Genomic DNA, 24,178 nt, shown 5'->3' on the forward strand with positions numbered 1-24,178 from the left:
ATTTTACTAGGATACTCTTTGCTGTTTTGCTATTTGACAATATAAGTGAGGTTGAAAATGACCAGTAGGCTGGGAAATCATCAGTCCAAAACGGACGGAAAACCACATGAACATGAAAGTTTGATCAGCAGGCTTTGTGTTTCCTGCTTCTTTTGCAAGTGACCTCACACACTTTAAAAATGACTCACTTGTTACACTCTGTCATGCTATCCTCTGTTTGTCTGTTGTCGCCGGGTAAAGGCCCATCTGCTGAACATTCCGAGCTGGAACTGGAAGGAGGGCGACGATGCCATCTGCCTGGCCGAGCTGAAGGCGGGCTTCATCGCCCAGAGCTGCCTGGCCCAGGGCCTGTCCACCATGCTGGCCAACCTCTTCTCCATGAGGTCCTTCATTGAGGTAACTCATTCGCCGTCACGCAGATAAATGGAGGCTCACGTTGCATTTGGCTTCAATGAACTGATTCATGAGGAGATTGGAGCTGAGGCGAACATAAGTGGCGACAGTGTGCGGGAGAGTGATGCAAGGCAGAACACTTCCCCGGTAAATCGAAACATCCTCGTCCAGAGCGAGAGAAACTTCCCATTAGTGTGTTCAGACGTCCCGGCACGTCATATTTTACCGGGATATTTCATCTGGAATCTATTTCTGTGGCTCAGTGCTGAAGAGGTGCTCGCCTCTATCAAAGGACCATTCTCGTGACATTAAGCTGATGGATCAATGTCTAATGAGCAGGCTCCACATCTGCACACCAGATTGGCAAGGAAAAACATTGATGCTATGACTTTTCTACTATTTATTTCCAGATCGATGAGGACACCTGGCAGAAATATTATCTTGAGGGAGTGGCTAATGAGATGTACACAGAGTATTTGTCCAGTGCTTTTGTGGGCCTCTCCTTCCCTACTGTGTGCGAGTAAGTACCCCTCTTTGGCTACTCGGCCAGCCCACCGTCCACGGTAGGTTTTATGTCCATCAGAAGCGAATATGTGCAGATAAAATCTCCTAATATTCTCTGCATATTTTATAGGCTGTGTTACGTGAAGCTGAAGCTGTTGCTCATTGCCATCGAGTACAAGTCCGAGCAGAGAGAGAGCAGGTTTGTATGTGACAAACACTACCATTACAGTTGAGATTACTGTGTAGTGCATTTGACGGCATTAAGTTGGGGAATATTGCACCAACTGGGTATGTTACGTTTTAAATGCCGCAACAAAACACGAAGGTGTCTTCTTGATTCTTCGACAGACGTATGGAACCACACCAACAATTAAATAACCAATCAATAATCTTCCTGCTCAATTCTATTTTAGTGGACCAACAAATAGAATAGTGATGTCATAATACTGAATGCACACAAAACGTGATGAAATGGGGCAATTTTTGTTAAGATGATTAATGTATTTCGAACAGTGGAGTAGCCCTTTCATACCTCAACATGCTGCACATTTCAATTTCATGTCATTCTTTTCTCCTTAACTTTTCTTGTTTCCCTGTCAGCTTTCTTACCAATAACCAAAAACTATTTCAGTAATCTCAGTATCAGTATAAGGGCTACACTGAATAGAAGAAATAAAATTACATGAAAAAGTCTTAAAGTTATGAGAATAGATATTGTCAAGAAAGAAGTCATATTATTTTTCTGAGTCAAATTTCCCACTTAGCCATATATACATTGGGTAATATTGTTAGTGTTTATAGTGATGATGCTGTTGATGTGACAAAATAAGGAACGTTTCAATGTTTGTCATACTTACACTAAAGATTTTATTCCCGTAAAGTTACAACTTAATTGTCAAAATACTTTAAGTTTATTATCATAGAATTATTACTTTCTCGTACAAGTTGAACTTTATTTTAATAGAATTGACTTCTTTCTTGCATTTTTCCGACATTTTTCTTGTAAAATTACGTTTTTTTTCCCCCCATCTCATGATTGATTCTCGTAAGATGATGTTTTTTTTTCCTCTTCTCCATTATACCTTAATTGTCACATTGGGGTATTTTTTGGTAAAATCATTACCTTTCCTCACAATTTTAAGAAAATACAAGTCAATTAAAACCTTGTAACTTGAAATTAAAAAGAAAACATTTTTCTCATAAATTGCAATTTATTGTAATATTTTGACTTTAATGATTTTATTTTTTTACTGTATGCATTTAAATGCATACACACATTACTTATTTTTGCAATTTTAGGTCATAATATTGTAGGACTCATAAAATAAAAATTTATCATTACAAAAATAAAACAATCTCATAATAGGCAACCTAAATTTTGTAAAATGTATGTTTTATTCTTGTAGCATTTTAATTTATGGTTTGAGTATTTTTTTTTTCTTTTTAGTGTGGCCCTAATACTCTGTGAAATCCCACTCCCTCTTCCCTTTTTTATTTATTTTTTTGTGCGCGTGCTAATTGCTCAACACACCAGAAGCCTTAATTATTATGATGTAATCAAATGTACTGACAATATGTTCTTAAATTCTTAAAGTTTCGTCCCAGTGGGTTCTTCAAGTTTACTTATCGACCGTATAAGTAATCGCAGACACACATAATCCCTGGTCAGTGAAGAAAATGTAAATACACATATTTGCTAATGAAACTGAATTTAATGAGTTATTTGAGGTGACATGACCTGGTTACACAAGTGCCAATTAGTAAAGCATCCAAACATTTGGCAACAGTTGGTTGTATTCTCCATTTCCTTATGTGGCTGACAACTGTTTGATCTGAGATTTTGTTCTTGTTGTTTGCAGAAGCCGAAAGCGGTATGCCCTCTACCCTATCTTACTTCCAAAGTTCCGCCACTACTTTAACGCTTCTGAATTTGGGAGTTTGCCCCCCCCCAAGGAATATTCCCCAAACACTATCTCACACAGGCCTTTTTTTTCTCCTCCTAACTCTTTTCTTTTATATTCTTGGTGTCCCTTGTGCTAAATGCACTAACTTCTTTGCAGGCAGAGAAAGAAAGAGAGAGGAACTAGATAAATTGGACATGTTTGTAGGAGTGCTGTTTCCTTGTCTTTGCTGTTGTCGCTGTACCAAGGCCAAACGCTCACCCACTCCACATCTACCTCTTATTTGATTTTCTCCTCGACCAGCCCCTTCGCTTAGTTGATTTCTTCCACTTTGAGTTTCCTTCTTTCAGTTGTGACCTAACTGTGTGTGTGTGTTTATCTTTTTTGATCTAATTACCTCAACTCTTTGCCCAATCAAGTACGGAGTTTTGCACATAAATAATGACAGATGTGCTGCTGATAATCTCTTGTTCTACATTCTGGAGACCCGGAATTACTCTGCTGATTATATCTGCCGGCAGTGCTTAATATCATAGCATGTCTTGTCCCACATGAGTTTATTACACCAGCACCCATTCATCCAGAAAAAAGGCATGGACATTTTGGATAGCCTTAAGTGTGTCCAAAGTGAAATTTTACCCCCCTTCCCATTTGCATTTCACTTTTGCATTCCATCACCTTCTCATGTTGCTTCACGTGCTGCGCATGAATGTGATAAAGGGAAAAATGGGAAGGGGTTGAAGTGTGCGAATATGTGTGTGTGTGTCTCGAGCCACGTTGTCCAGTCACGACCAGTCAATTATATATATATATATATATATATATATATATATATATATATATATATATATATATATACATACATGTGTGTGTGCGTGCGCGCGTCTCTCAAGTAGATGTCCTCAAGTAAGGTCACTTCCTGTCAGTTTGGTGTTTGAGAAACAATCCAACTGCACAGAAGTTACTGCAACCGTCTGCATCTACGTACCCGTCCCCCTGCGTACCCGTCCCCTATACCTGTACTGCAGTGGCTCCCACCCCCTCCTCCTCCTCCTCATGTCGTTGGGTATCTTTGCATGCTCTGGATATAACACCTTCACATAACGTTGGTGTTGGACTGCCTGCCTTGCTGCTCACAATATGAGGTTTTGATACTCTTGGAAGTTTCCATTCGCCACCTGACCAATGCACCTGGAAAATCTCAGATTGGAGCAGCAATGTTTGTGAATGTGATTTAATCGGTTTATTTGTTCTTTTTTTCTTGTCTTTTTTCACTAATAAGCATGCCAATCTCTCTGGGGGGCTATTCAATCTGAGTGAATTCTGGCTTCTATGCTATTTTACGTGATGAAAGAATGTGGACTTTGAAATCTGAGCTGCCTGACTTGCACAATTTTATGAGATGTGGATTCAATTGCTCCCTTGATATTTGTGATATGATGACTTGAGTGTGACAGAGCCCAGAGGAAAGATATTGCATACTCTTCTACTTTGCAAAATCAATATTTAAAAAGTCAAAAAAAAAAAAGTCAAAATCTGATCAATATATTGAGTCTTTCATCTGGGCTCACGTCGTGGAGGAGTGTGACCTTCAAGGTCTGTGGATTCCGTGTTTTTTTATTTGGTTTCACACTCACATCATTGATGACTGTTGCCTGTAGGTAACCATTAATGACCCGTGTGTGTGTGTGTGTGTGTGTGTGTGTGTGCGCGCGCGTGTGTGTGTATGTGTGTGTGCGTGCGCGTGGGCCTATAGTAGGCGTGTCTGTGATGTTTCCTCTTCGTGTCAGTCTAATTAATGGGGAATGATACAGCCATTTTCAGTACAAGAGCATTGCAGTCATAACACAAAGGGTCACACTCACATCTTGTTGTATTTTCATATTTTCGTAGAATGTAGTAGTGTAAATGATCAATATTCAAATCACTTGCTGTGTTGTAATTAAATGAGGAAGATTTTTTTAAACAAATACGTCACCAGTGGGCCCACTTCCTACACAGAGGGAGTTGGAAAAATTGGAAATAATTCTATTTTTAATTTTTTAAATTTTTGACAAATAGAATGAGCCAATAAGATGAGGCGCTGTTCATTTCCTTGCATCCCACTGTCCAACAATAACCCAAATTAATTATTTTATTATAAGACACAGACACAGCCTTTGCTCTGCAGTCGTGTCTAATTGTCATCACATTTGTCCAAGTGATGATTAGTAACGAAATAATTAAAATCCTCTGTGCTGTCATATTGTTTGGCATTCTGTCCCTCTGCATAATTAACATATCTGCAAATAGCGGACAGATGATGTTGCATTCAAGGCTCCTGGGAAAGTAGATAATTGATAACCCAGAGTTTACGAGGTTAGTCGTTAAAGCGTTAGTCGAAAGTAAAGCACTGTAAAAGTTTGACGTCTTCATCTCGGTGAAGTTGTCGAGTAGGAATTTAGGCTTGCAGAGGTGTTCCAAAGCCCTTTTCGGAAATTCCAGGTTACCCAGTTTTCTTTCCATCAGTCAAAACAGGTGGCATGGATGATGAGTTGACGGTGAAGGGAAAAACTACATAGTAAAGACGCCGAAAGCCTGGCTAATAGGAAAGTAGTAATTGAGGTCAAGGATGTAATGTTGAAGTGAAGTGACGCATCTGGACTGAGAGACGAGCATCTTTGTATGCCGGGAAGAGTTTAGTGTGGGTTGTTAGTAAGACTGTAACAATACACCAAGGTTAAGATTCGATTTGTATCTCGATTTCTGACCCACAGTTTGATACACAATTCGATTTTTTTAGTAATAAATTAATAAATATGTTTTTATGAATCAATTAAAATAGTATTTTATGCTTTATATTTATTTATGTACAGTATAACAATATTATATTTGTCATATATTTATAAGATATCTACCGTATTATGGACTGCGCCTGAGTTTCCTTCCGTGCCCCACTTAAATTAATTTTGTGATGGTGTCTTTGAAGGTGCATTAACATGCTCGAAGTGACTTGTGGATCTTTTTTTTTTTTTTTTTGAAGCACCTTCAGCAAATAGTCTGGGTCTTGTCAACCATGTGATTGGCATCCCTGTACTCAATCGGGTTGTCAAAATGCCCCCATACTGCTGACCTACAGGAGCTTGGATGATCATGACACACAGTTGGAGGAGACTTGCTAAAATTGTGTATCTTTAATCTTTGTATTTATTTATTATTATTTTTATTGTTTTACATAATTTACTTACTACAGTACAGTCCAAAGTCAACACAGGTGCGAATTTGGGTTTAAATGTTAGTGAAAGCTACGGAGAATCTTCACTGCATGTGCATGTACACATGCATATGTGGTAAATTTTTTTCGAAATTAAATTATCTGTTAAAGTGTTTTGGGACCATAGTTTGTGGCATATTTACGGTTTAAACTGTTATAAAAAAAATCGTTGGGGGGGTGTGGCACTTACTCTTTTTTTGCTATTTGCAACAGAGCTCAGTCCCCATCGCCGCGAATAGTGGGGTTTTATCGTTATTGTATTGTGCTAATTAGCCCATATCAGGGAACGAACCAATTTTGGTAACAGAAGTGGCCCACATACTTTACTATAAAATACTAATAATGTAAATGTAATATTAAAAATTTAAATAAATAATAATAATTTGTGAAAAATACGTAAAGTACTAACTCGATTATAATTAGCACAAAAATGAGTTTAAATTTTCTCCATGACTTTATGGTGAAAGCGTGTATGTACCATTCCTCTTGATTAGCATGTGATGTCAGCATTGTTCCCCAAAGTTAATGAGCGACTGGTGTCTCATATATCTCCTTTCTCAGCATCCTAATCAATCCGGGCAACCATGTCAAGATGCAGGAAGGCACGCTGGGGTTTTTTATCGCCAGCGATGCAAAGGAAGTAAAGAGGTGAACGCTGATGACTCCGCGTTGGGTCCATAGCAAGCTTGAAAATGTGTACTCAAGATGTGCATGTGTCTTTTCAGAGCTTTTTTCTACTGTAAAGCTTGTCACGATGACATCAGCGACCCTAAGCGGATCAAGAAGTGCGGCTGCAAACGACGTGAGTACCCTGGCTTTCACGTTGTCTCTCCCTGACCCTGTCCTTCTCCCCTCTTCCCTTCCCTCTCATTTCCCAACATTCCCTGTCGATCTGTCCAGCTGCCACTTATTAAACTCTGCTATTACTCCTCCAATTGCGTCGCTGCTCCTCAATACTGTGGCACTGAGTGTGTGTTTAAAGGTAAATAAATGTTCAAATGGCGTACTTTATATGGTACAGTATGATCATCACTTTTACCTTTTTGTAAATACTTGCCATCTTTTTAGTTATTTATTTGATTTTACCATTGTGTCTCTCCACTATAAATCTAAATTTACTATACTACTATGCATTAACTTCATGTTAATTTTGTCAGTACAGATATAGGCCAGTCACATACAATTTCACACTGCTTAAAACAATAGAAATACTTTAAATTAATTCAGTGGAACATCTAAAGTTGAGCATCCTTGAAGTCGTGCAATATCATGTTTGAATTACATGTAAAAAGAATAGTCTAAAATCGCACCAAATATCAGATTAACTGGACTCCAACTATGTCCCGATACTTTTGTCCAGTTTGGCAAAATTAAGGTAGAGTTTAATTTTTTGGGAGTTGTTTTACAGTGGTTAATTTAAGTAATAGGAATATTAAAATATGAGGTGCAAGAGCCACATTTGCGATGTAAATCATTTGCACTTAGCTGTTGTTTCACTTGACTTGCTTCTGTGTCTTGATATTAACAACAGTAAACTTTTCTTATGCTTTTGTGACAGTTTAGTAAGTAGGTTAAAATGTTACTTTAGAAAAATGCCTTTTTTTAAATTTTTAAAAAAAAAAATTCTTAGAAATGTGGAAGAAATTAGTTCAATCTTTGAGGTTCCACTGTATATAATTTCAGTTATTAATACAGAAAATTACTGTAAAAGTATAATTTGTTAATTTTTTGTTTATGCAAACACTAATATGAACCATCATGTGAACTATAGCCCCCAATAGTTGTAGTGAACTGCCACATTTAGCTAAAAGATCAGTAACAATGACATTAGTGAGACAAAATAGAATTCCTGCTTTTGCCGTTGACACATAACCTTTACACACCTCATTTAGACAAACTGTAAACTACAAAAACCTGTTCTGTTCTATCATATTTTGTTCTCTTCTGTTGTTGTTGTTTTTTTCCTTTATGTCCAGTGACGCACTCTTTGATGTATTTCCTCCCCTTGCTGCCATTGGAAAACACCACTTAATTTTAACTACTCACTGCTAGTGATTTATTGTGAGTAAAACCCACCCCCCCAAAAAAAATGGGTGTCCGACAATCCAGTGTTTTTTTTTTTTTTTTTTTTTTTTACTCCTCCTCCTCTCTTCCTCAGCAAATAGCACACTGTATCAATGTTGCATGTACCAGTGTAGCTTCTGCATCCCACTCCTCGCCTCTCATTTCGACACTGTGCTCAGACCAGCAGAAGCGAGCCTTTTCATCACTGCTCCATTCAGCTGGTGCTCTGACTAGGCTTTAAACAGGCAACTGTATAGAGCGTGACCTAATGCCACGAACCCACCCACACGCACACACACACACACACACACACACACACACACACACTCAATAAAATCCAGGAAAGTCCTCAAGAAATTAAATGCGCATGTGAGATGTACATTTAGAAGGCCAAAACTATGAACTGAGTTTTAAATCTGTCAGAGGAAGTTTTGTGTGTGGGAACGTCTTCAAATCCCACCAACCAACCATCCATCCCACAGAAAAGCACCCGGGTTGCCAAAACGCAATGAAAACAATCTGGCCTCCCCTTTAGCCCACTCCCACGTGATCTCAGCAACCCCATAGTTTCTGTCGTCGTCTCGGGTCAATTTCAGTTGTCGTAGTAGTAGATTGCCACTAGATGGGTGTGTCGTGCCAGGAATTTAAATCCCACCCTTTGAAATCTGTTCAGCAGAAAAGCATGGATCACATGTGTACTTCTATTGATATAAGAAATGTATTTTTTTTTAAAACTGCATTTTGCTTTTATTTAGGGTTCCTAAATGACAGTGAACACCCTTCCCATTTCACATAGATCTCTGATAGCAACTGTGAGCTCAGGTTGGATTTACACTGCAGTCCCAAGTGCCCAATTCCCATTTAGTGCCATTATACGATTTTTCACATTTAGTGACTCATAGCCGTTATCAGAGCATTTACATTTATGCACTCAAAATGCATGTAAAAAAATGCAAATAATAAGTACAGTGAACCCCCGCCTATTGGTATTTGTTTGCTCGTTGCAAAATCACCTATTTGCGTTTTTTGCCCCTTTGGACCCTATACTTAACTATTCCCTCTAACATGCCACAAGTTGGCGCTAAAGTAAAAGTAATAATTGGTCTCAAGGAAGTATGCTGAAGTGATACATCTCGACGGTGACATCTTTGGGTAGAAGCTATTTTTTGTTGATGGATGTTACAGAGAGTCTTCACTGTACAGAGTTTTCCTGCGCAATTTTCTGAAATCTAACCATCTGTAAGCAATGTATTTTTTAAGGTTAATGTTGTAAAGTGGGCTCGAAATGATATACAGTAAAGTGTTTTGGGATCATAATTTCTGGCATATTTACAGTTTAAACAACAGTATTATTTTTTTTAATTAGGCAATTCTAAACATTTTGGGGGGGGTATTTTTTTTAAAAATGTATTTATTTATTTTTGCCATTCACGGCAGGGCTTGGTCCCTTTTCACTGTAATTCAAATAGTACATACTGATTAGTTGTCCTTGATTGACTCCTTACGCCCAGTAGTTTAAATGCATCTAACCTCCGGATTGTTAAATCATTTGACTAATTTAAAGGATAAAATAAAAATTTTAAAAAATTATGTACATTTCTATTTAATTGCATATATACAAATAGTTGGGTGTCTGGGTCGGGGCTGCCCACCCATCCAGTATGAAATTACACAACCAAGTAAATCTTTTGTGCACTGAGACATTACGTGTGACAATACGTGTCGTAAACCAGAGATCCCAACTTCAAAACACCGTATGTTGAGACCATCGTGAACCAAGGACCCCAACCTCACAATATTGAACCTGGGACCGTATGTGTGAACGGTCACCGTATTTCAATGCGTCAGTTCAGTGGAACCTCGATTTAAGGGACTAATAGGAGGGTGGGGTCGTCCATCAAAGCTGTTTGTCCATCAATTTGAAGCACTTTTTGTCGTGGCCTAAAAATACCCAGTTCAGTACAAAATTATTGTAAATAAATATAAAACGTAAAAGTTTGAAAGTTGACCCAAACTTACATTGAATTGCTGTGCTAGTCTAATACTGCCGTAAACGTGATCGTTGGTGCTTCGGAGGGGTGAAAATTGTAAGCAGCTGCTGGAAGAAAGTTTTTGTGGTGGCGATTCAAGTGTTGTTTTCTTGAGCCGCGAGGTTACCACGTCTCCTTTTCCCTTCTCCGTTATGATTGGATGCCACCGAGAAGAGCTTCAGAAAAAACAACTGTATAGTGTAGCAAAATCAGTATACGTTTGATAGACGAGACACGACGAGTGTTCGACCAAACGGCAGCTATAAGATCTGAATAAGTAGATGCGACACACCCCTTTTGAGCTACGTGCCTACAGCGACGCAACGCTAATGTCCATGCATTGCCTTTGATGGGAAAGTCGCCCCTGGGAAAATGGCCGCCACGTACAGTAGGCATGTCGGAGCTAGTCTTCGTTTCTGTGACGATAGTGGCACGACCTGGAAATACGGGTACGAGTTGCTGTCTGTTGATTGCACCAGCAAACAATAGCGGCCAATTCTGGAACTAACGGACTGTCTGGTAAAAAGGAGGCCTTTTGAGTTCCAACAGGACACTATTTTCTGTCCATGAAATCCAAAGTCCAATGTTTCCTGGTCCGTTAAATCAAGGTTCCACTGTTTATTTGATCTGTTTCCGCAATGCCAGATCCACATTTGCAATAGGCCTGATTCCAGTCTGAGGATATCCGATTTCTAGTGTACGTTTTCACTTTAAGCTGCCCCAAAAATGGAGATTGTGTCACTTGAAGCATAGTGTAAATCCACCCTCAGATAACTGAACCAGTTTGTCATACTCCTCTAGGCAGGAATCAGGGTTTTTGTGAGAAGTCAGAAGACATTGTCAGCGTGTCTGTGTCGTGTTCTCCATTGCTCCACAACCACTTACCATGTGTTCTCATTGGAACATAATATACATTGACTGTGGTCCCTGTTCCCCACCCCCACACCAACCCCGAGTGAAAACTCTGAAGTGCAGAAGTTCCAGCATGACCTGATAGCCTTGCTGCTCTTGTCCGCCATTCCCTCCAAACTGCTTCATGACTGTGAACAGTTATCTTTGCACCTTCCCCCCTGTCGCTGAGACCCAAACGACATTTTTCTGCATGTTCTCAAAGCCCACAATGCATGTACGGGATTACAACGGTCCCTGAAAACCTGCGTTTTCCATTCTCTCCTCGGCCTGAAAACGTATGACTTCATTCGGGATGTGATTGTCGGACGTGCGTCAAAGTCAAGTCAAAGATGGCCGTATGTGTCAAGGCGCCAGACGGTATTAGGCGGCTGTCAGTTTGCACCTGGCCAATGAGAGAATGGGGAGCGGGGACTGTTGGTGCGCAGAGTCACAACAATATAGAGGCGCTACTCAGGGGACTTTCACTCCCGCTTCCCTCAGGGTTCAGGGCTTCACACAAAGGCAGACAATACGTGTAGAAGCTTAACAGTATTTCAGTTGCAAGAGTATCTATATTGGTGGAGATGATGTGTTGAAGTAGAGTACTCCAATAGTAGTATTCTTATACTACTAGTTGCTCAACAATGCAATCTTATTCTTGAAAGCATTCTCTTTCATTCTGAGCTACTTTTAATCCTAAAATTCTTCATACTCTGGTCAAAAAGTGATTTATTTGTTTTTTTTATTTGTTAAATGGATGCCTTCTGTCTGCAAATGACACGAGAAAGTGGCCAAAGCCTTTAAGAAGTTGTGTTACAGATATTCATCCATCCATCCATCCATTTTCTGAGCCGCTTCTCCTCACTAGGGTCGCGGGAGTGCTGGAGCCTATCCCAGCTGTCATCGGGCAGGAGGCGGGGTACACCCTGAACTGGTTGCCAGCCAATCGCAGGGCACATACAAACAAACAACCATTTGCACTCACAGTCATGCCTACGGGCAATTTAGAGTCTCCAATTAATGCATGTTTTTGGGATGTGGGAGGAAACCGGAGTGCCCGGAGAAAACCCACGCAGGCACGGGGAGAACATGCAAACTCCACACAGGCGGGGACGGGGATTGAACCCCGCACCTCAGAACTGTGAGGCTGACGCTCTAACCAGTCGTCCACCGTGCCGCCCAGATATTCATAAAAAATATATTAAACATGTTTATACATTTTGAAAATTATTTTCACAGTTTAAAGAAATTAATTACATTGAACAATTCTAAAGTATCCCAGTAACTTTTAGCATAATCAACTACAGCATTCTAATTCCATAGACAGTTAGAACAGAGGGTATGAATTTTTTGGGATGGAACAAATCGAATAATTTGCATTACTGTTTCTATAATTAATACAAGATAAATAAAATATTTAATGATAATAAAATATATGTAAATATTGTATTTTTATGCAAACACCCACTGGCATGATGACCGACTCGTTAGCACATCCGCCTCATAGTTCAGAGGAATATTATTATTATTATTATTATTATTATTATTATTATTACAGTTCAGAGGTTGTGGGTTCGTATTCGGGCTCTAGTCTTCCTGTGTGGAGTTTTCTCCGGGTACGCAGGTTTCCCCCCACATTCCAAAAACATCCATGGTAGGTTAATTGAAGACTCTAAATTGTCTGTAGGTGAGAATGTGAGTGCAAATGGTTGTTTTTTTATATGTGCCCTGTGACTGGCTGGCGACCAGTCCAAGGTGTACCCCGCCTCTCGCCCGAAGTCAGCTGAGATAGGCACCAGCTCACCTGCAACCCTAATGTGGATATGCAAATAGATGGATGGATACAGTAGAATAATATATGTTAAATATTTAATTTGGAAAAAACACTTTCAATAATCATGTAACATTTTCTTTGTGTTAACCATGAGTGTTTCTATAATTACTGTAATTAATTATTATGCAATAAGAAAAAAAAATATTTGTACCAAACACTTTTCTGTAATTAATGTATATCAAATTGAATTGATTCATTAACAACAATAAATATTAGACTGATATTTTAATACATTTATAAATTGATATTTCAATGAAAAAAAATCTAATGATATTGCTTATTGTCTCAGTTCATTGAAAAGCATGTACAGTATAGTTTTTATATTTGTATTATCTGGAAAAAGTTTTCTTTTTACTGAGGTAGAAACTATTATTATTGTTCCAAAGCTAGTCACAACATGGCTGGGACACACATAAGTAATGTGCTGACTAAGAGCTATGGAACAATAATACATATGTGAAGGTTGAAACTAATAGAAGTAATATGTGGTATATATGAAACATAAAATTTCAAACTCTTTCGTGTTTTAGATAAAAAAGAAGGAGAAAATGTATCTGCTATAAACATGCTTTTAACAACGGTACAGTAATTTCATTATAATTTGTCTGCATGAAGTCCACCTCTGTACAAAATGGTTTCAGTTTCAATATCTACATTATATTAAGTTACATAAAATCTAATAATGGTTCAATGAGAGGAGGAAGACTTTCAAAAGTTACACTGCCTCACTATATAAAATTAATACATGCATGCACAAAAGAGTGAAGCTTCCCTTTGGGCGTGGAACAGTGAAACTTCATTTATGCAAACGACAGCATGAGTTGGCACGTGCAGCCCGTAGAATAGTGCCATGCCTTTTTGGACAGAGGCGCTGCCGTAGCGCTGCTGCATGATGGGATACAGGTACGTGCTCCGCTCTTCTCAGACCCACCGGTTTGCAGGATGTCAATGTAAAATGTATGACAAGTTTGTTGGAGGTTTGCTGCTGAAGACATTGCTCATGCCTCTCTCCCTCCGTCCCCCTTGAATGCCTCCCCCTCTTTATCCTCAACCCTTTTCCCCACTCTTATGGTTTTGCCTTTTTGACCTGTTTTGGCCTTAGCATGCAGCTTGAACCCCTGAACCACGGCAGTTAATACATCTGTGACTTGAGTTTGATGGGACGAGCCAAAAGTCACAACAACAATAATTTTGTAAGGTGAACTTGACTAAATTGGACATGTTTATTCAACGTACGGGGGCTCAAGTCTGCTAAGGCCTGCACATTCTGATGAAGTGACCTTCCGACTTCCTCCCTGGATGAATATTTTCTCCTCTTGCCATTAACCTGCTGCTTCTCCTCTCCTCTCATCCTGACACGTGACTGTAGCCAAGATGTCCGTCTACAAGCGAATGAAACTGGCATGTTGTTTTGATTGCGGCCGTTCAGAGCGAGACTGCTCTTGCATGTCAGGCAGTGTACATAGTAACATGGACACCCTTCAGAGGGCCTACCCACTTTCCTCTGTCTCTGTTCATGATTGCGCAACCACGTTACGTGCCTGTAAGTGATACCGCCCAACACATGCTGTTACGTGTTGTCTGTGACGTGAGCTTCCATGTGTGGCGTTACCTTGCGCTACCGTAATGTGTAGTGAAACGTCTAACTGTGACGTTGTCCTCGTGCTGTGGTTTCGTTAATTTGTGTAGATGTGGATTTATAGCATTATTCACCAATTATGTTTTATTTTTTAAAATGTCAATCACTGTTATTATGGCTATTTGTATAGCTAGCTTGCTAACAGTGGCTATCTATCTATCTATCTATCTATCTATCTATCTATCTATCTATCTATCTATCTATCTATCTATCTATCTGTCTATCTGTCTGTCTGTCTGTCTGTCCGTCCGTCTGCCTGTCCGTCCGTCTGTCCGTATATCCGTCTATCTTTTTCTTTTTTTACATATACGTAAGCTATTTGTGTAGCTAGCGGGCCAGCAGTCGGAATGTGTGCGTGACCGTCTGTCTGTCTGTCGAACAGTACTTGTGTATCTCACTCGTCTATCAAATGCTATTTCCTAGCCTATAATGTAGCTAGCTAGCAGTCGCTAGCTTTCGTTCTATCATTTTCTTTCTCTATCTATCTATCTATCTATCTATCTATCTATCTATCTATCTATCTATCTATCTATGTATCTATCTATCTATCTATCTATCTATCTATCTATCTATCTATCTATCTATCTATCTATCTATCTATCTATCTATCTATCTATCTATCTATCTATCCATCTATCTTTACTGTATGTTGCTGGCAAGCTAGCAGTATATATATCTATGTATGTTTTTATTTTACTGTCCTTTTCCGTCTTACTCATTTATTTATCATTATCATTTGGTTTAATTCAGTGTATCGTGTGTTTTGGTGGGTGCGTAGTGCTGTGGCTCTGTGGTGCTGCTGTATTGTGCAGTACTGTAGGTGGCTAGCTAGCTATCGCATGCTGCATTTCGTCATGCAGTTGTGTGATAATAATCATTACTGGAGATTGACTGTTGTGTTTTTGATGTTTTTTTACTATTTAAGGTAAGATGTGTGTCCATAAAAAGTGGACGTGTTGTTTCATTCTACAGGTTTATACTGCAAATTATTTTTGTGATTGTTATGCACTATATATTTGGTTTGGCAGCCCCTAAATAAGTGATTTCTTTAAGTTTGTATTTTCGTTACAGTTACCGTTGTTTTGATTTCATCTTTTTGTTGACCTACTTCAAATTGAAGTTTTAGGAAAGTCAAATGATTGGCCCTAAGTTATGCTATAATATTGCTATTCTCACAGATCACAGTTGGTTCACACTGTCTATCTCCGTGTTTTAAAAATATGACCGTCACAAAGATAACACGAGCTGAAAACACTAAACTGAAAAAAAGAGATGTTAGCTCAATAGAGACAATGTGATCGCACAAAGGCTTGTGGGCGAATCGCCTCCTTGCCGTTCTTGAGTGGGTTAAAACTAGTAAATTGTCTGTCAATTAGACATGGCAGCGGTAGGCCCGGCTATCAAAGCCTGGGCCTCAGACGTGCAGATCTGATTTCCTCCTCAGCATTCTCCCGACGTCGGCCGACTCAGCCTAGATTAATGTCAAACGTGCCATGATGAGTTTAGTTTGCCCCCGTGTACTTCGGCACTGCGCTCGTATCCCTCGGTACCAATTACTGGCCATTACATGGTTACTGATCTCACTTCTCCCTCGAGCCCCATGTAGGATTTCAGGAAAGCCTCCCTTTCCTTGGATTCCCCCCCCCTTCTTTTAACGACGACTTTGTCTGAACAAAGTGAGTTTTAGCGAAGGAGTGCTTGTCAAGTCAAGGATTACTGGATTTCCTTTCACCATTTCCTGTTCTTCATTCTGCGACCAGATAAAACATCTTTATATATGACTCCATGACTTCTTGTGCATCTGGACTAGATTTTATTTCGCTGGAATACTGTTACTGCTAGTGGTTTTGTGGCAATATCGTATTGTCGATACATAAGCTAAATTACTGCGGGGTACCATACTTGCCAACCCTGTGATTTTTGGGGGTTGCCACTTCTTTGGACTGAAGGCATATATTCGCCGGTATTAGCTTGCTCTTCGTCACTACTAGTTTCCCTTGTACTGCTAGTCATGCTGGAAGAGAGTATGGCTGAAGTGAACAAAATGCGCAACAAAAAAGTAGAAATACTAAAAGAAATTTGAGACCTAGGAGCTGAATATTTTAATGGAAAGTCTGTGAAAGACATCAGACTCCAAAATTGCATACAGACGTTTACGACGGTCCTGACACAACATTTCGAAGTTACAAAGTGCAGGTGGCGTAAGAAATTCATCAGGTCAAACAAGACGGCACGCTTAGTTGTGGCCGCACTTACTGATTTTCATTTGATTGTTTTATTTTTATGGAATTTACTGTAATTATGATTTTACTACTGTGTTAGCTTCGGTAAGTAAAAGAGAACGGCATTCAGACTTATGTACAGGAACGTCACTGTCGTAAACCAAGGAGCCACAGCAATTGATCAGCAGAAATATAAAGTAACGTTAAAAAAAAAAAATACTGAATAGAAAACAAACATTCTTCCATATTTTAACGATGGAAGGTTAGCAAGTCTGTTGTGTACTGAATTCTCTCAACAAGGTCATTGCAGTTTCAGGCCTGTTTTGTGACCTCACCACAAGTGTTGCGATACAAAAGGATGTGATATCATGAAAAGTCTGGATGAGAAACAAGGGGTGCGGTATTGTACTATTTGACTCGATCCAAGGCTATTCCGTGACCTTCCATTGGGGCGTACCGACATGCATCTTCTCTCTCCCTGTGCATGCATCTCATTGCTGGAGACCTTATCTCTCCTGACACCAAAATTATGTTTTCATTTTCCTGGCCCTGCTGGTCCATCACCAAACTTGCCCTGACAGCTCCTGTCCACCAGGCAGACTCGGAACAAACCACCCCTCCCACTCTACCCTCTGTCCCGCGCTGTCTTGCTATGCCCCAGATGCTAGCCAGTTAGTCCGCCGCCTTGGTGGTGAGGGCAAATCGCTAGAGACAGATGCCAGGGCTGCTGTGGGTTGCTGTATGAGGATCTGTGTCAGGGGCCAGCCTTGGGCTCTCAATGTGACCTTTAGTGATGGAAGAGACTCTAAGTCGAGAGTGTCAGCAGTGCCCAGTCAAGTTAAAGCGCCCACCATGTTTGTTCAGTGCCTCTTCAGTCAGGGTCACATATGATTACATTACCAGTTCACAGTGACGTAACATTTGGAATGCATGGTCAGCTGATGACAGATGAGTCGAATTTAGGATGCTGAACACAAGCATCAGAACCATGACAGATCCGGCATTTGCTTTTTACGCAAAATCCAGCAAAGGTTAAACATTGCTGCATTTTAAACAACAGCACAGCATCCCAGAATAAGATAAATGCGGGACAACGTCACCCCTAAGACGTAGTGATGTCGATTATGTCAGAAAGTGATAACTGCTACAGGAAATTTCACACTCCTGTCCCGGTATTACAGCATTCACCATTTACACAGGCCCCATCCTTTCTCTGATATTATTCCAGAATGCAGATTATTGGCCCCTGTTTCATATCAATGCTGTTTATACACAACAGTTTCCAAAAGGTGGCAGTGTAAAGGGGGATACAGTTTTAGGAAATTCACTTCTTTTAAATTATAGTAGGGATGGGCATCACCATCAATTATTTTGTCAATTGTGTGGAATTGATTGCTGTCTATTCAACAACTTTGCTGTCCATAGAAGTATACGTATTGCACTGATTTAAGGAACTGTTGTAAAAACTACATACATTTTTGAAATTATGTTACTTTCGTGGAAAAAAGTATTTTTTTGTTATTTAAAAACAATACCAGTGTACAAAAATACGTACATTGATAATTATATTTCCCAATGAAATTTCTACAAATGCCCATCTCTAAAATATATTATTTTTCAGATACAGACTGCAACATTTGTTCACTGTCTTGCATTGTTCCACAGATTTCATATCATTTATCATATTCAAGTGTTTTCTAATCGTTTACATCAGTACTTGGTAGTTTTAAAATGTTAAATTTAACTCTTTACATTTCATTGTAGATGTACTGCCTTAAAGCACAGCTCATCCTGAGAATGAACAAATCATTTCATTTCGCTTTTTTTGTGCCACATTCCACAAATCATCCCCATAGTTTTTATCCCTCTTTCATTTATTACATTCCCCATTCATTTCCATTCCTCTGGTGTATACATTTGTGCTTGTCACTTTATTTCCATGCCACACTCTTACGTTAATGTCTCTTATTTCCTAATGTGTGCTTCATGGCATCCTTTCTCCCCTGTGTGACCTGCCACTTGTCTTTGCATTCTCCTCAGCCAAATATAAGTATAATGGATATGTCAGATCACGTAAGTGTGCTTTGTCCTTCCCCGTTCTGCTCTATAGGCCCTTCTTTAATGTAACACAATTAGTACTGATGGTTTCATTGCTGTCTACTATTCCCTTAGCATGTAACCTTGTAAATGTTTATTCTGACAGTGTTGCCATAAGTATAACTCTGAAAACACTTTAATCATAAAATGTTGCTTATAGACTATAGATTGTAAATAATAATTAAAGAAACCATTCCTGTTTTTTTGTATAAGAAATGGCTTTATGTTAATAATAACAACTTGTAGTTCCATGAAACATTCTTTTTTTGTATTGTGCTGCATGTAGCAGCAGATGGCGCTACAACACCAGGGAACAGTGGAAGCCAAAAAGAGACTGGTGTTCGATTCAAAGCTGATTGCAATTTAGGTAAATAATTGTTACTTCTGGTTAAGAACAAAAATATATAGTGTCATATATAAGTTCATGTATAATTTAATTTTAAATTTTGTTACTTTATATATAAGCATATTGCTATTTAAGATGTTTGTTTACCCTTGAAGTGCAGTCTGCTTTAATCATCCGCGGCAATCATCTCAATGTGATTTATTTATTTATTTTTTTAACTTAACTGTAACAAAAGCATGGGCAAAGGGGAGGGGTGGGAATAGCGTTCTTTTGTTGCAGGCGCAATGCAGATGAACGCAATGCCATTGCGCAGCCAACGCAATAAAGACAAAAGCCAGCTTCCCTCACATGCTAAAGTAAACATTTTCCGTTGTTCTTCATCCATTTGCACGCTGTGCAGTAGCGTCATGTGATTAGCATTTCAGGAAGGGACAGTTGCCGTCTGGCTTGTTCAGAAAGCACAGTGGAGCTGCCAGGGCGGCTGAGCGTGCTCTAATGCTGTACATGTTTGACAAGGGCCAGATGAATCCAGGAGCTATCGGTGGCGCCCCGTAAATCAAGGAGGCAGCTGACTGCTGGGATAAACGTCTGTTTATCGCCCGGGGCCACCCAAGCATGCTCTGTCCTCCAAGAGGACCAACCAGCCACCCTCCCACCCAGGGCAGGAAAAGGCCTCTCCCGGCCAACTTTACAAGCACAGATTTGACTCGTCCCCCAGCCTGGCTTTCCTGTCGAGAGCCTTGACCCCTTGCGATTACATGCGATTGTGTGTTGCGTGTGTGACAATTTATTGTCATATTAAGCAAACAGGATGCCACAAGAAACACAAGGGAGACTGAAGCTGTGCCTAATTTTAATCCAAAGTAAACCCTTTCTAATGTTTAAATGTTTTAGATGAGTGCTATCATAAATTATTAGTTCACGTTGTGTGTGTTAACATGACATAACATCTGAAAGGATTCGACTGGCTTAAGCCAAGCTGCGTTTCTCCTGTGCTTTGTTCCAACGAAGGTCTTTGTAATTAATTGTTGTTTATCACAAATGCAAAGTAAATGTCGTCACTTGCAGGCGGATGACAAGATGATAAGGGATGTGAAATAACAAGTCATCGTGCTTTTATTGTATGTTTATTTTCACTTTTAAAAACTGAAATAAATCCCCTGTACGTCAGCAGTTATTCTTTATTCTGAGGCACAAGATGAGCCTTGTCAGATAATTAAACTTTTTTTTAAATTTCTTATTAATTGACTTTTCTCTGAAATCCCTGATTAAACAATATGGTTACATGACTAAATAATGTAAATGTGTTCATTTATAATAGCTTATGTAAAAGCATTCCTACCAGCTTTTCTTACACTTTGTATTCTTCATTGTTTGACAGTAATGGATGAGGTTAGACCGTCTTTTCAAAACCGATCCGTTAAAACCAGCGGCTGCCCTCCCACTGCCATCACCTCAAACGCTTTCTCGCACAACGCCCTGCAAAGCAACCAGGACGCCTTGATTAAGCCAGGCGCCATCAACATCCCCCTTGTTAATAACCGTAAAGGAAGCCTGCTTCCCACGGGGCCGGCGCCTGCGGCTCGCCATTCCAAACTGCGCCTCAGTATATCGGTGCCAGAAGACGCCAGATCCTTGGCGGAGAGTCGGCTGAACCGGGCCCGCAGTCTGCCGGTGAAATACCGCTACCACCCCAGTAATGCCATGCTGCACAGTCACAGTAGCCACTGTAGGTTGCCCCCTTAGCGGGATGCATCAGTCAGTAGCCTGCCTGTGCTGTTTGCTGCATGCTGGTTCACTCTGCCAGGGCTGCTCTTCCTGTCCTCCTCGCTTCTTTGCACGAATTTGCCTGCCAGTGCAGTGGATGGTGCTGTCTTAGCAGCAATCAGGCTGAGGGGTTGTGAGTAGCCCGTAGCTTGGAGACTGAGCTTTGGGTGTTGAACTACATTTGACATTACATGTTACTACTTGCTACATACTAGGGATGGGCAGTCGAAGAACTGTCCTTGAATGCTGTTTGGGAAAATGAACATTTATCAATTTTTTTTTTAGATGTTTCTTTTTCTCTCACTATAGAAAATGTTTTATTCCAACCTTGTTTACATGAAAGAAAACCATCAGATTGGCACAAAGTATAGGTGGAAAACAAAAGTGTAGCCTGAGGCTCGGAGCTTAACTTTGCACAAGCCAAAAATAAAGTAACTCCAGCTTATTGATTTTTGTTGAGAAGTATGAGCTAGAGGGGATGCAGACATAGTAAGATGCTAACTTGGCCAGCTCGGGGAACCCAACTCCATTCACTTTGGGTTGTAGGTATTTGCAGTTCAAAATGATCCCAGACAAAATGTTTCAATCTTCCTGTTAACCCTCTGTTTGAGCCCGTTTGGGCAGCAAACTAGTTGGGCCCGAAATAACTGTGCCCCCTGCTGGGTGTTTCCAACTAGTGGAATCCATTACGACTACCCATTGTAACCTTTTTGCAACAAGCATTTCATCCTGCCCTCTTAGTATGTACTATGTTGATATATTTTTGTGTGGTCCAGCCTAATTGACTACACTACCTTGATGGTTAACAAGTGGAAAGTTGATGTGAAATTAGCAGCAACAGATGACACAAAATAAGTAAAAAAAAAAAAGACAATGTAATCTGTCATTAGCAGAGTTAGAAATGGTGTGAGATTTCTCTTTTTTTTGTGGAATTGCCATGCTTTCTTTGTGTCCTCTGATTTGCACTAATATCACGTGGTGTTATTGATTTCTAACAAAAGGACTAATACAGGTGTGCAGTGGTGCAGCCAGAAGAGTGTCTAAGTGTCTCGTCGAAGGTCTTAAACGCAGACAGTACCGAAGATCAGACTAGTGACCTCACTCCGGCTGCTCTTCCTTGTCCTTTCAGTCTGGGAAACTCTTGCAAAGTGCTTACGACCAAAGTGTCAACCCCCCAAAATTGAATATTTAATCTTACACGGATCATTAATTTCCAAGCTAGTCCTGACCTTCGTCTGCTGGAGGGTTATTTGTCCTTACTAGCCGCTTCTGACATGTCGAGCTCACTAATTCATCCCTCCTGTTAGCGTGTCCTTCATAATGTGTGTGGAGTGTTCTCTTGGCATGGAGGTAGACCAGTAGAAGAGCCATTTTCTGCGCTAGAACTGGAGTAATGGGCCGGATAGGCTTTTTAGTAAGAGTTCCAAAATCGAGCCACCATAAGATCCATCTCCATAACCTCTATTTACTGTATCTCATTATCCTTGCTTTTGCCCACGACCCACTGACAAAGACAATCTTTACCATCACATGGCAATTAATGGCGTAGGTAGGCATTGTCACTCTGATGCAGACTGCTAGCGGTCCAATAACGACTGTGCAACTTGCCAGATGTACATAAAGAATGCAGTAATGCAAAAAACGAACAAAAGAAGAACTGAAGGCCCAACGTCCCTTCGTTATTTTCATGTCGTCAGTTGGTTTTTCTCCGAGGTTGTCTCCTGCCTTAAAGATTCCCCCATTACTAATGATCTATCTTGGTTTTCTTCAAGTTATTAATTTGTGCTTTGTTTCTGTTCACTTTTGTTGTGTTTGCTATGATTGAGTGTTGACGGTTTATTTGTTTATTTTCATGTCAGGTCCAGCTCACTTCCCCATCCGTCTCTGTCTCTGTTCTGACACTGTGTGCGTGTGTTTGCAGTCGAAGACGAGCATCCGTCAGCGCTCTCACCGAAAAAAAAGCAGCGCAACGGAGGGATGCGGAACTCGCCCAACTGCTCTCCCAAAATGATGAGGTACGAAACGCTTGCATTCGCCTCACCGCCTTCAAACAGGGAGGAAGACAGATGCAGGGGAGTGGAGGGGGGGATGGAGAGACAGCAGACACTTCAGAGGTGATGCTGCTGATGGTGGGCGTTTGGATGGTTGGTAGGGATGGGGGCACAGAAGAGGAAGAGAAAGGTGCCCTGTTAGGCTGAGGCTGTTTTGGCTGGCACGCTGTCAGCTGTTAATGACAGAGCTGAAATAATATTTCTGTCACAAAAAGATGCCAACAAGGAGTCGTTTGAAATGCACAAGTCCCCCTTGGCTGTCTTTAAACTCCCAGCTGTCACCTCCTACGGTCGGGTCTACATGTAGCCCTTAAACAATGCTGACACTAATGACACCGGCGGCCAATCAGAAGAACCTGCATAGTTACTTTGCCCCGAGGCTACTTCTCTATTGTGGGAACTCTTGTGAGTACTGTTTCTGGTACTTAATGGCCATATGCGAGCTGTATCACCGCCATCAAATATGAATTCAAATATTACCTTCCTTTTATCCTGTCTTGTGCTATGAAATTGCTCTTAATTGATTTTGAAAGATAAAAGGGGCTACAAGGCGGGGGTTAGCCTAATGACAGTGCGGAAAAACACAGAGAGGCCACGGTGGCGAAGATCTAACAGGACAGGAACACTCATAGCTATGCTGGCTCTATCTTAATGAATTTGAGGTGAGAGTGTATGGTTCAAGACATTAGACAAGTTGTCAGTATTAAGTAAAAGTGCTGTATACACTCTGCACAATTGAATGAGACCCAGTACTAAAATTACTATAAAATAATAATACTAATAACAAAAGTGTGCATCTACAAAGATAACAAAGCTCAGAGTCACTGTCACAGATAAATTCCCCCTCTGCAATGCATTTAATATTATGGTTGTATTTTACAGTGGTGTTCCCAACCACTACAGGGCAGAATTGGGAAGCAAAATCCATGGGAAGCAAGGTGGTCATTTCATAAAGGAATATTATTGAGCTATGTTATTCCTTTAATCTCACTAAATAAAAACAATTACAGTCTTTGATAGGCATTTACGGTTTTCATGATTAATCCGTTCCAGAAAGTCGGACTAAAACCGAATTGTACGAAATCCAAAGAAATATTTCCCATAGGAAATAATATAAATCCAATTAATCCGTTCCAGACACCCAGAAATATGAACTACAAATACATTTTATAGCGAATATTTATAG

General features: G+C 40.1%; 1 protein-coding gene across 14 annotated transcripts in view; it reads left to right on the plus strand.

Annotated features, from left to right (window-relative positions):
- The window catches only part of kcnma1a (potassium large conductance calcium-activated channel, subfamily M, alpha member 1a), a 188,772-nt gene that overhangs the window by 132,850 nt on the left and 31,744 nt on the right, over window positions 1–24,178 (plus strand). For 5 of the 14 annotated variants that reach the window (XM_061689899.1, XM_061689900.1, XM_061689901.1 and 2 more), the window contains 9 exons: window positions 241–396; window positions 804–913; window positions 1,028–1,096; window positions 6,613–6,699; window positions 6,777–6,853; window positions 14,240–14,413; window positions 18,772–18,804; window positions 19,115–19,195; window positions 22,863–22,956. In XM_061689899.1, the coding sequence (XP_061545883.1) occupies window positions 241–396; window positions 804–913; window positions 1,028–1,096; window positions 6,613–6,699; window positions 6,777–6,853; window positions 14,240–14,413; window positions 18,772–18,804; window positions 19,115–19,195; window positions 22,863–22,956 (881 nt within the window). Of the gene's footprint in view, window positions 1–240; window positions 397–803; window positions 914–1,027; window positions 1,097–6,612; window positions 6,700–6,776; window positions 6,854–8,103; window positions 8,113–14,239; window positions 14,414–18,771; window positions 18,805–19,114; window positions 19,196–20,555; window positions 20,904–22,862; window positions 22,957–24,178 lie in introns of all 14 variants that reach the window. The other 9 variants (XM_061689908.1, XM_061689909.1, XM_061689912.1 and 6 more) reach the window with 6 other exon arrangements.

This window comes from Phycodurus eques, chromosome 11, assembly GCF_024500275.1.
Source record: "Phycodurus eques isolate BA_2022a chromosome 11, UOR_Pequ_1.1, whole genome shotgun sequence".
In the NCBI taxonomy this organism is placed as follows: domain Eukaryota; kingdom Metazoa; phylum Chordata; class Actinopteri; order Syngnathiformes; family Syngnathidae; genus Phycodurus; species Phycodurus eques.